At 47.7% G+C, this 12,590-nt stretch overlaps 2 protein-coding genes across 2 annotated transcripts; both read left to right on the top strand.

Moving 5' to 3' along the window:
- Positions 1–2,225: 2,225 nt before the first annotated feature.
- LOC125537043 (rab3 GTPase-activating protein catalytic subunit) lies at positions 2,226–6,815 on the top strand. Its single transcript, XM_048700339.1, has 13 exons — positions 2,226–2,461; positions 2,582–2,706; positions 3,706–3,827; positions 3,996–4,183; positions 4,270–4,448; positions 4,675–5,016; positions 5,101–5,165; positions 5,423–5,471; positions 5,553–5,697; positions 5,794–5,881; positions 5,965–6,034; positions 6,129–6,269; positions 6,347–6,815. Exons 1-13 carry the CDS (start codon positions 2,335–2,337, stop codon positions 6,695–6,697), a joined length of 1,992 nt encoding a protein of 663 aa, XP_048556296.1. The 5' UTR covers positions 2,226–2,334; the 3' UTR covers positions 6,698–6,815.
- An 843-nt stretch (positions 6,816–7,658) lies between these two features.
- LOC125541481 (glycine-rich cell wall structural protein 1-like) lies at positions 7,659–9,028 on the top strand. The gene is made up of 2 exons (XM_048704886.1): positions 7,659–8,296; positions 8,327–9,028. The coding sequence occupies exons 1-2, from the start codon at positions 7,774–7,776 to the stop codon at positions 8,836–8,838; spliced, it is 1,035 nt and encodes a 344-aa protein (XP_048560843.1). The 5' UTR covers positions 7,659–7,773; the 3' UTR covers positions 8,839–9,028.
- The last annotated feature ends 3,562 nt before the right edge of the window (positions 9,029–12,590 follow it).

The raw sequence follows: 12,590 nt of genomic DNA, 5'->3' as shown, positions 1-12,590 counted from the left end.
TGACTTGCGCCTTTTCCTCCGGCGTCACTTTCAGAGAGGCAGGTTTTTGTGCTCGATTCAGAGAAAAAGGGGGAAGCCCAGTCGACTGTCCTGGGGTCACCTGGTCTTTACAATAAAACCAAGTCGACTGCCACCCACGGACTGACTCGGGAAAAGTGATAGACGGAAAGGAACTTTTTCCCCTCATCTGGATCGCCAGGCCCCCACACAGCTGGATCACCTGCGTCCGTTCGTCACTCGACTTGGCCTTCTTGACCGACTGAGAGCGGCAAGTGAAGATGTGCTTGAAGAGTCCCCAATGGGGGCGGCAACCCAAGAAGTTTTCGCACAAGGAAACGAAAGTAGCAAGATACACAATAGAATTGGGAGTAAAGTGATGGAGCTGCGCTCCGAAGAAGTTCAAGAAGCTCCGGAAAAAAGGATGAGGAGGCAGAGAGAATCCACGATCGATATGGATGGTGAGGAGGACGCACTCACCATCAAGAGGCTGGGGTTCGATTTCTTTCCCCGGGAGACGCGCAGATTTGTGGTGAATGAATCCCCCCTCGACCAGATCGTCGAGATCATCCTGCCGAATCGCCGACGGCATCCAGTCGCCTGGATCCAATCCTTGGGCAGAGCAGTCCTCGAGGAAGATCTGCCCCGAGCGGACTTCTTCCCCTTCCCCTGCACCGCCGCCTTCTTTGCGCGCTCCAGAGCCGACGTCTTCTCCTTCACCATCGTCGCCGGCGAAGCTCGAACAGACCTACGGCACCAAGGTGAGAGCGGAGGTGGCGGAGGATCTTATGAAGGAAGGGGGAGAAGTGAAGGCGCACTGTTCGGGGGTCCCGAGCCGGGAGCTTATAAGAGGTCGCTTCCGAGTGGCTGGCTGGTAGGCCCAGGCAATCCCGTCAAATCTCGCAACAGGCGCGCGCGCGGTACGTGGCGAAAAAGGTGGCGCGGGGATTGAGGAGCTTCCGTCCTATCCCATCCGATTACTGCGGCCGCCCCCGTCCCGCGCGCTTTCCGAAATTCAAATCCCGCAAAATCCGCGAGCCGCAGAACAACTCATCAAACAGAAGATCCCTTTCACACTGTCACTCGGAACTTCACAAGTAAAGAAATTCACTCGACAAGAGGCCAAGAATGGATCAAGGCGACTGAAAGAAGTTGACGACATCATCCGTGACAACTGATCCAAAACAAGACGTTTATGTAACATGAAGAACCAGTCAGAAAGATCCCCGACTCCTTCTCCACTCGAATCTCGATCCATTCGGGGGCTAATGATGAAGCTATGTATCTAGGGTAGGGGCATGGACCTGTTCTAAGTACCCTACCCAAGGACATCCCTAGAAGAAGTCACCTTTCAATCGACTTGGAGGTATCCCACTCGACGGATTCAAGACACTCGACCACGAAGCTATCACTCGATCACGAAGCCAACCGCTCGACTGCCAGGAGATCTAAAGTCACTCCGCACGCAAACGGTCGGACATTAAGTAGCTTTTATGGTCATCATAGCACTTTATTAGGGGCGTTACCAGTAACGCCCAGTCTTAATGTATTTTAAACCCTGCATTACTGAGGGCTGGAGGGGCCTGGCGAACTCTATATAAGCCACCCCCCTCCTCAGTATCAAGGGAGGTTCGCACCCCTGTTATTCATACACACATAATTCAGTCGACCGCCTCCGGGCACCGAGACGTAGGGCTGTTACTTCCTCCGAGAAGGGCCTGAACTCGTAATCCTCATGTGCTTACAACTCCTCCATAGCTAAGATCTAGCCTCTCCATACATACCCCTCTACATCACTGTCAGAGTTAAAACCACGACACAACCCAACAACACGGTCTGGTGCACTGGTTATTTTAACGTTGTTTAAAAAACAGCAAAAAAAAACTAAAAGAGGCACGAACAACCCACGGACAAAAAAACAACAAATCTTAAAACATTAATCAGATGGTGATGGTGATAATGATGTTAGATGTGAGATATTATAGTATTACATCTAATCTCTTTGTTCCTAAATATTTGTCTTTCTAGACATTTCAAATGGTTACAACATACGGATGTATGTAGCCATATTTTTGAGTGTAGATTCACTTATTTTGCTTCGTATATAGTCACTTGTTGAAATGTCTAGAAAGATAAATATTTAAGAACAAAGGGAGTAGATGTGAAATAGCAATTCCGTTTTAAAATATACTATATGAAAATCGTAAAAACAAATTCCTTGGCTTGTGCTGCTGGCTGCGCTCAGTCTCCCCATCCCAAATTCCCCCATACCTCCTCCAGCTCCTCTTCCTCCGCTTCTTCCCCCTTTCCCCCACGCCACTGCCAAGTAGGCCCACCATGCACCAGCTGCCTCCTCCTCCCCCCGCGTCGTCGACGTCGCTCGTGTCGCGGGCGCGCACGGCGATCCACTCCGCCGCCGCCCGCGCCGAGCGCGTGCTCACCGACATTAAAGCCGACCTCCGAGGTACCAACGGCGTACTCATGTGTCCTGACTCCTTTCCAGTCCTCCCCCGCTCCACTTCTGCTCGGTTCCGGGCTCGGAATCTGATGAGCTTCGGTTCGAATTCGCTCGTGGCATGTGCAGATGCGGACGGATCCAGCGGGCACAGGACGCCGTCGCCCAGGACCTCGATGGATCGGCAGGTCGACGCTGAAGCGGCCGCTTCCGCCTCGGGTCAGGCGCCGGACGTGAAGCCTCCGCCTGATGAGGTACATGGTCCTGTCATTGCCGTCGAATCGGTTGCCGCTTCGTGTGTGTAGAGTCTATCAGTCCGATGCTTGAGCAGTCCTGCCGAGGTGAGGCTGTGAGAGGGGCGTGTTGTGGTGCTGAATCGGTGATACCTGGTGTCCCGGTGGGGTGTTCAATTCGTCAGGTTTGGTTGTTGCTTTCTGAATATGTGTGTAAACTTGGAAGTTGTTACCAGCGACTGTGAAGTTGTTCTATGTGTGCGTGACCCTGTTCTTGTGGCAGCGCGTAGCAGAGTTGTGAGGTTTTGAGTTGGGCCTCAATGGGTGAAAAGAGATCAGACGTTTCAGCTAGTAGCAGCTACTCCCTCCGATCCATATTAATTGACGCACACTTAATACAACTCTCTACAAATTTGTACAAAGTGTGCTTCAATTAATATGGGTCGGCGGGAGTACTTGATAACCTTATATTGAGGCTTTGTGAATGCTCCATGGTGTGACTATTTGGTTAACCTTATGTTGAGGCTTCTCGACTTCTTGTGATCCTTTTCTTTTGAAGTTTTGTGATGGCCGGCCTTGCCATTCGCCGTACTTGGAAGTCCAGCAGTTGGTGGTCAACTTTGTACATACGTGTTCTCTAGCTTTTTCCGCGCTTGCTTCTTCTAAAAGAATGGGCTGAGCTCCTGCCATGCATTCCGAAAAAAGGAATTAAGCTTGGCTTGTTTTGCTCAGTTGAGTGGAACTGGAAGTCCTTCCATATCAATTTCCATAACTGATAATGGTGGGTGTGGAGGTTTATATTCCATTGGATTGGAAAAAAGAACGTGGGCAGCGTGCGACTGATGTGTATGCTTCTATAATTGACACCTGATGTTTAATCCACCTAAAAGGCCTCTTTGTTGAATGCTCACCTATCCATTTTGTGATCTTTCTCATTATAAATTATAAATGCAAATTAGATGTTGAAATGGTTGTGCCCTGCAATTGTCACATAAGGTGCAAAACATTTATTGCTTCCAGGTCCCTGAAGTAATCCCCTCAGCAGACGAGGAAGGCTTGAAGATAGAAGCCGGGTCAACTTCTTCATCTAACCTGTCCTTTCCCCCAGCTTCAATAGTTAAACAGTTGATTGCAGCCATTGAGTAAGTTTGTTTTCTGTCTATCCACCATATTTTTTTAATGGAAAAGTACACTTAGTGCTGCAAGAAAACATGCATCATTTTGCATTTTACATTTCTGAAGTGCTTTCTTTTTACTTGATTTGTTTCTTTTATTTTACGAATTGTAAACCATTTTTTCGTGTTCTCTAGAGATGGAAAAAGATTCAGTTCAATGAATGATATGAAGTTCAGTGGTGACCAATATCTGAAAGAGAAGGGTGGCTTGAGCTTGTCTGTTGTTAAGTCACTTGTTTGCCGTGAAAAGGAGGAAAGATCTAGTTCTGAATTTTTTGGTGACGACGAAACAAAATCCTTGATGTACTCGTTGTTCAAATTCGGTATGTTACCATGATGTGCTGAGCTGTTTTTTTCTTCTTACTTTGCAATTCAAGTGTTGCAATATATTACAGAATTATCTTTTCAGCGGAAGAGTTGCCCCATGATGAAAGTCAGTGTGCCCCAGAATTACTTCATTCAGCATCTTTGTCCAGGGATATCCATGGTGCACCACCTGGAAGCTTTGTTCATCACTTGGGAGAGATTATTGGCGGCATTAGTTCTGTGCACAAGATGGCATTTTTTTGGCAATCTGTAGTTGTTGAGGTAAGTGTGTTGGTGATATGTGCCCCTATTGTTTGAACATGCTGCTTTGAAATTCACCTGTTGATCATACAAATTGCTAAGCGGCATAAGATCATTAGTCATTACATTTCACACAAAAGGAATTTGGTTTGTGAGGGAACAAGACAAGCAAAATCCTTAATAAATTTATAAACTTCAATAAAACTAAATGTCAGCACCACATTTAATTCTTTTGGTATACGTGCAGTTGAAGAAACTATGGTCTGATGGGCAACCAGTGCCTCGAATGTCATTAAATGCTGCACCGGACTTGAATTGCTGTTTACTATATCAGGAGATACAAGTTATAAATTGCTGCATTGCCAGGAAACAACGGAGAAAAGCAGCAAAGGAGACACTTGATTCCTTGCTAAAACAGGAAAGTATTGATAACTCAAATCCCAGGTATTCAAATGGAGATTCTCGTGACAGTGGGATTTACGCAAGCAATAGCAGTGGTGATCAGGTTCTTCGGCTTGGTGTTGACCATGCATCCGGGAACTTAACACTGTTAGAAACTGGTGAGCCTGTATATTCTCCGATTCTGCAGGTAAGTTGTTGCATTGGTTGTTACTTCATCTTCTATGGTGCTTTCTTTCAGTATTCTGAATGCTTGCACAATATATATGTTCAGGAAGGCCCTATTATGACAGCAGAGCTCATAAAAGAAACAGAGGAACTTGTCTTACGGACAGGAAGGCATGTCAATCTTTCATTTGTACTACCATACTGTGCATGCTACAAGTTAAATCTGAGGGAATGATTTGACATAAGTTTTGCATAGCATTCTCATTTGTTATTTTTTATTTCCTTCTACCGTTACCAGTTTGTTCCCCACTTAAAAGTGCAATATAATTATGTATGACCATAGTTACCATTTATGTTGCTAAGGTTTCTCCTTAACTTTTGAGCAATAGAGCAATGATTGTGACACTGCCTTGTATACGTGTTTTCAGTGTTGGTGCTGGCTGTTCTCAGCTTTTATCAGATATGCAGGCGTTCAAGGCAAGTTTAAAGTTGTTCAGGCACTGGCTGTGAGTCTGTCTGATTGAGGTTCCTAAGCAATAATTTTCTTTTGGACAATAGGCTGCAAACCCGGGATGTGTCCTTGAAGATTTCATTAGGTGGCACTCTCCACCTGACTGGTCTGAAGATTGTGCAGCAAGCAATGCAACAGTAGGGGAGGGCTCATCTAGACGTGGCCGGCTAAGTGACAGAATGCAAACAAAAGGTAACAATTTTCTCCCTCCCTTCCCTATGGTTGCTCCCTTATTTGCCAACTCTAACCTAAATGTCTTCTACATTTTGATGTATTGTGCTTAACTAGAAGGAAATTTGTGGAAGGAATTGTGGGAAGCAGCAAAACCTATACCTGCTGTTGAACAAACTCCGCTATATGATGAAGATTTAGCTGTGTAAGTACAAAATATTGTGGCGGTTTTCTGCGCTGGATCTTGAGTTGCTCGTAAATGATTATTGGAGTGATGTAATCTTGTAGGGAGAGCATATTTGATGCCTTGGAAGTTATTGAACCAGGAAAACTGTTTCAGCAGCTACTCTCAGTCATTGTGAGTTGAATGTTTGCATTTTTGTCTCCGTGATGTTTTCTTGTAGTTCCATGTCATTATTTCAAGGCCTTACTACTTGCTGCTTGTATATCAGCTTTCTGTATGCTTTGTAGCAGCTGAATCAGTGCTACCAGCAGACAGTAATCTGTCAAAATTATTCTACGATTGTAAAGACTACATCATTGGCATTTACCAAGATGACATGTCAAAAGAGAAGCTGGATGAGATCTGCAAGGTACTCTGCTATTGTTTATTCATCTGCTAATTATGTTACTGCATACAGTGGTATTAACATTTAACATACTTTGCCAGGTTTATGAGACGATGGAGGCCATAGTAACCCATCCTGAAGACGCTCTTCAGATCATGGAGCAACCTGACGAGAAGTCTGCCGAGAATAAGAACCGCTTCAAGCTCAAGCTGAATTTCACTGGCAAAGATCGTCAGTCTCTGTGGAAGCGTGTAGCCAAGGATGAGAAGAAAACATCGCCAAATGATGAGAAAAAATCACCGGAAGAAAAGAATACAAATTTTTTCTCGAACCTTCGTGAGAGGAAGGCCGCCCTATTTTCGAAAAAGAATGCAAAAACTTCAGAGTTGCCATCGGCGCCCCCACCATCAGCTCTGGGTCCATTTGACGAGAGCGAATGGACGATTTTGTAGTTGAGACTCGAGGATGTTTCCTTTTGTACAACTTGTAAAGAAGGTGCCCCAAGCTGTAAATACTCATCCAATTCATTGAACACTTTGCAATAAACTTGAAAAAAAAATGGTTTTGCTATTTCTCAGGTACTTGAAAATTTCTCTAGCGTCAGTCACCTTCTTTCTTCCTTCTGGCACCGAAACCTCGCCAGAGAAGAGAGCCCCACTATCCTAGGGTGAATTCATTGCCCCATTATCTATCTTCGGGTGGGGTTGCAGGGGATCGCCGAAAGTCTTCCTTGGTGCAGCGGGGCATAGAGGGATGGTCGGGCGGCGGCCAGCAATGGCGGTGTGCGGTAGCGCCTGCCGGCCGTGGGTGGTGGAGGCCGGAGGTTAGGGCGGGGTAGGATGGGAGCATCGTGAGGAGGAAGACCATGAACAGTTCATGGATCTATTCTGGGCGGTTGGATGATGATCTGAACGTCCATATTAGACACTGATGCACTCGCTTTTTTTAGTTAACTGACAAATAGAGGCTCCCATTACAGTACGTCTAAGCGTCAAGGCTCGGTTCAGTTTTCTCCTTATAATTTTAATTAATCTTGATGCCGAAACCTGGACCAACCGTAAGCAGATCACGACTGAAGCGTAGTTCATTGAGATACAGTGCCGTCGGCGCCTCGGCGGTGATCAGTGAACTGCGAGGGTGAACAGTACAGTACCTGCCAGGCTGCCACTGCACTTGATGCCATCCATTTCGTCCGCAGCAACGACACACGGCCGTTCGAGTGCCGCGACCCACTGCCATGCACGGCTGCATGCAATGTCTTTTCAATCTTATCCTCCGACAGCTACGTACTTTAGTTTGACTCCCATCTCCAGAGTCCACTCTCATCTCCTCAACTACTTTGGCCAACGCGGCAGCTCTTCAGTTAATGCAACGTTCGCGCCACCCGCCAACCAACTACATGCCGGCCGGCCGGCCACAAGAAACCACGACAACTGCTCCTATAAATACCAACGCAGATCGGGGCTGCAGGAACCATCCCAACGACAGCGAGCCAGGATCGAGTAGCGGTGTCTGTAGCTAGCCGACCATGGCCGCCACTATCAAGCGAACGGTCTTGCTGCTACTCCTTCTCGGCATTGCAACGCAGCTGAGCTCCGTGGCTCTCGCCGGATTCGGCCGTGGCCCGTTCGGTCGTGGCTGCCGCCACGGTCGCTGCCATGCCGGTGGCTTAGGTGGAGGTGGTGGTTTTGGTGGTGGTGGAGGGGGTGGCTTGGGTGGTGGAGGTGGCCTTGGTGGGGGGCACGGTGGTGGTTTTGGAGCCGGAGGTGGGGCGGGCGGAGGTGCTGGGGGAGGTTTTGGTGCAGGAGGTGGTGCTGGAGGAGGTCTCGGAGGTGGAGGAGGAGCCGGTGGTGGGCTCGGAGGTGGAGGAGGTGGTGGCTTTGGAGGTGGCGGTGGGGGCGGGCTTGGCGGTGGTGCTGGAGCTGGACAAGGTGGTGGTTTTGGAGCTGGCGGTGGTGCAGGCGGTGGAGGAGGATTTGGTGGCGGTGGCGGTGCCGGTGCCGGTGGAGGTCTTGGAGGTGGGCATGGAGGGGGCTTCGGTGGTGGTGCAGGCGGTGGAGGAGGAGCCGGTGGTGGTGTAGGAGCTGGAGGAGGAGCCGGTGGCGGGCTCGGAGCTGGAGGAGGTGGTGGCTTTGGAGGTGGCGGTGGAGGCGGGCTAGGCGGTGGTGCCGGACATGGCGGCGGCTTTGGAGCTGGTGGCGGTGGTGGAGGCGGCGGAGCTGGAGGGGGAGGAGGATTTGGTGGCGGCGGCGGTGCCGGTGGAGGTCTCGGAGGTGGGCACGGTGGCGGCTTCGGTGGAGGGGCTGGAGTAGGCGGTGGAGCTGGTGGAGGCCTAGGAGGCGGAGGGGGACTCGGAGGAGGAAGTGGTGGTGGGCTTGGAGGCGGTCATGGCAGGGGTTTCGGAGGCGGCGCCGGTGGAGGTGGTGGATTTGGTGGTGGTGGAGGTCTTGGAGGGGGGCACGGTGGTGGGCTTGGCGGCGGCATAGGTGCCGGAGGTGGTATCGGTGGAGGCTTTGGTGGAGGTGTTGGTGGCGGGCATGGCGGTGGTGCTGGTGCAGGTGACGGTCTCGGTGCTGCTGGTGGTCGGATTTGAGCAACCTGGTTGCTGAAAGGCCATATTCTTGTATTTTACCATGATGATTAATTCTTGTATGAAATAAAACAATACTATGGATAAACTTTATTTTATCCAAAGGTACTTTGTTCTTGTTTTCGCCTTCAAATTTGCATTCCGTTGTTGTTAACAATGACAACAAGAGAATAAATGTTTGCTAAAAAATCTAGTATTGCAGTATAGTATTGTTGAAATCTTAAGTTGTACTTCAGATTCAAAAGAGAAATTTCATGACGTCTCAATCATTTTGAACCATTCATTTTCGGAGATATTAACACCCACACGTGTGGGCTGAGACCACTTCGTCCGAACGCCCTCGCTGCCATTACATTTGTTGCATCAATCTTAAAGCAGGGCGCACAGACACGTCAGCAGTAGCGGTCGTGCGGGCTGTTTGGGTCCCCGCCCGAACGCTGTCCTCTCCTCGCTCACTCACTCCCACCCTTCTCGTTGACCTCCCCCCACACGGAGCAAGTGAGCAGAGAGAGAGAGAGGATCCCGGCGATTCAGAGAGGATTCCGGCCCCGTCAGGTGGTCGGCGTCCTCGCCGGCGGCCGCCATGGCACAACTCCCCTTCACCCCACCCCGGCGGCCTCTTCCCCCAATACTCCTCACTATTTTCTTCCCTTTTCTTCGCCGGATCTGAAGACGGGCTGCCGGCGTCGACCTGCCGTCGTCGCCGAGGTTGGCGGGGTGAGGTCGGGTCTCGTTGTCTCCGCATCGAGCGCGTGTAGCTCCGCCTCGATTCGGCACCGCGTCGCGGATGAGGAGCCGACGGAGCAGGGGATGCTTCTGTCAGAGCAGGCCACGGGCGCCGTCGGCGCCAACCCAGGCGACGGCAAGGGCGCCAATCCCCTCCAACCAGCCCCCGCATCCAGCACGGGGTCGGCAGCGGCGGGGGTACGCAGCGCGCATCGACGATGATGTGGAGACATGCGCGGTGGATTGCTCGAGGGCGTGGAAGCGCACGGCATGCCCGACATCTTAACCTCCCCCGCCAGCCATTCCCATGGCTGGTGGCAGCGGAGCCGAGGCGGGCCACTACAGAGAGGAGTTTCACCAACGGAAGGATGGCGTCGCGCGTGTGAGGCAGGCCGGAGCAGTGGAGGCGGGCTCGCTGCCGATGCTCTCCTCTAGTTCCTGCCGTCGTCCTGCTTCCCTGGACTCCTCCGTGCTCACCAGCACGTCCCCAAGGTGAGCTGCGTCTTACCCCTGCTTCCTTCCCTCAATATCGATATACAGAGGCGTTGTGCCCTTTGAATTCGTGGCCGGCGACCGTGGCCGGAGTTGCCAGATTTTGACTGTTAGAGTACTTGTACTGTTTTTCAGCATCATGCAGTTTGTGTTGTGAGCCACATTGTAATTCACTTAGCTAAAGCTTCATTATACCTTACCCTGTTTTAGCATTTGAGAAGATTTGTTTGTTTCATAAATGAACAACCTGTGCCAAGGTGCCCAATATTTTAGTGCGATGATTATTGTCAATTGATGATCAGTTTTTTGTTTTCATTTTTCAATATAATGTTTTGTGATAGTTTTTCATATTAATCCTCCCATGTTCAATCCATAGTTGCTATGGTAATTTTCAATCCGTATTTTTTCTTGTTTCTAGTATTGGATGGGACATAGTAGTTGCCATGGAAATTCAAATCTTCATGGAGAGGATCATACAGTCGTCTGTGCCATTTGTCATATAAGTGTTGTTTTGTTGCCATGTGTTTATGTGTTTTTCTTGTGCATTGTGATCTCATGAAGTCCATCACATTCATGTTTTCCGAACATGGCAAATTTCAGCTTTCCTTTGTAATGCTCTCATGGCAGGTTCTTCAAATTTTGCTTTTTTTATATTTGTAATGGAAATTCTATCTTTGTTGACATGGCAAATATAACTACACATCCATGGCAGATTCTACACTTTTCATTGCCATGGCAACATATAGTTTTCACTTGCCATGGCAAATTTCATGCCTACATTGCCATGTCAAATTTACTTGTTAAATTCTGGAAAATTCTAAAACACGGCAAACTTCTCCAGATCCCGCGCGAGAAGGGGGCTGCGGCGGCTAGGTCATGGAGGCACCGATGCAAGGGGATCAGAGGCGATAGCCACGTCGCGGACGGCAGAGCAGGCGACGGCGTCTCCGTCGTGGGGGTGGGCCGGCGGGTGGAGGTCACCCCCTCTATCTCCGGGTTGGCTCTCTACGGGTCGGCGGGGCGCTCCCAGATGCGGCGGGTGCTAATGGGCCCGGCCATGGGCGCGCAGGTGTCCGCCGCGAGTTTTCTACGGCGAGCTCCACCATTGCATGTATGGGTCAGCACATACGGTATGTTTGCCATCTGTCCTATGGCTTTTCTGGTATGCCTCTACCATTTTTGCCATCTTAATTTTTGAAGAGGCAAGTTAGTTCAGGTGGCACATTTACCCTCATCCAGATGGTATAGTTGCCATGGCAAATTTACCTTTGAGCTAACTAGATTGTTTGTCATGTGAAAAAAAGTTACAGATTTGCCATGGCTATCTAGAGTGTTGGCCATGGAAAAAAAATATAGATTTTGCCATGACATAAATTTAGAACAATTTTCCATGACATGAATTTACAACAATTTGACCATGGAAAAATGTTTAACAAATTTGCCACAGATAAAATAGCGCAAAGAAATGATGAAAAATATCGCCATGGCAAATACACATTCAAATTTGCCGTGTTATTTTTATCAAAATGTCAAACTTTTTCTTTTTTAGTTGCCATGGCAACTCAACATTTAAGATTTTCCATGATGTGTTGCCACAAAACTAACAAAAGGGTTGTGTTGCCATGTAAATATATGATGTGTTGCCATGTTTTTCTTTTGCAACATGGCAATTTGAGTTCTATGAGAGCATGGCAAATGTAGTTTAATATGTTGCCATGTTCATGGCGATTTTTCTGTGTTGTTTCACATACACGGCAACTTAATACCAAAGAAGATGGCAAGTCTTGGTTAAACGCCATGGCAAGTTTGAACATGCTTTTTGCCATCACAATTTTTGTATAATTTCACATTCATGGCAACTGTTTATACATAAGCATGGCAAATTTGATAAAAAAACCAACAATTTTTTTGACTGGGAACCGTGGACCCACAAAAAATTGAATATGCATTTGCCATGGCATTCAAATATACATTTTTTCTATGGCAAATTTGACAATTTTTTGTGTTATTTCCGTTACATGGCAAATTAATGACACCAAATATGACAAAATTTGGTAAAATGCCATGTCAAAATTTGAACATTCCCTTGCCATGGCAACTATTCATCATTTTTGTAATATTTCACAATATTGCAAAATTATTTATATTAGCATTCCAAATTCGATAAAAAAATCCATGGCATATTAGAATATGCATTGCCATGGCAATTCTGATCTTCTTTTCATGTTGTTTCACATAGACGGCAATTTAATTACACAAAGATGCAAGTCTTGATAAAATAGCATGGTTAGTTTTGAACATGCTTTTTGCCATGGCAATTTTTGATTTTTTATTATTTCACAATCATGGCAATTTTGGTAAAATACCATGGCAATTTTTAGCATTCTTTTGCCATGGCAACTATTGATCATTTTTGTATTTTTTCACATTCATGGTAATTTTTTTTATATTAGCATGGAAAATTTGATTAAATATTCCATGGCAAATTAGAATACGCTTTTGCCATTGCAATTTTGATCTTTCTTTTCGTGTTGTTT

This window comes from Triticum urartu, chromosome 2, assembly GCF_003073215.2.
Source record: "Triticum urartu cultivar G1812 chromosome 2, Tu2.1, whole genome shotgun sequence".
Classification (NCBI taxonomy): Eukaryota; Viridiplantae; Streptophyta; class Magnoliopsida; order Poales; family Poaceae; genus Triticum; species Triticum urartu.
Note: the sequence above shows the minus strand (reverse complement) of the source record. Positions and strands in the feature narration are given on the sequence as shown.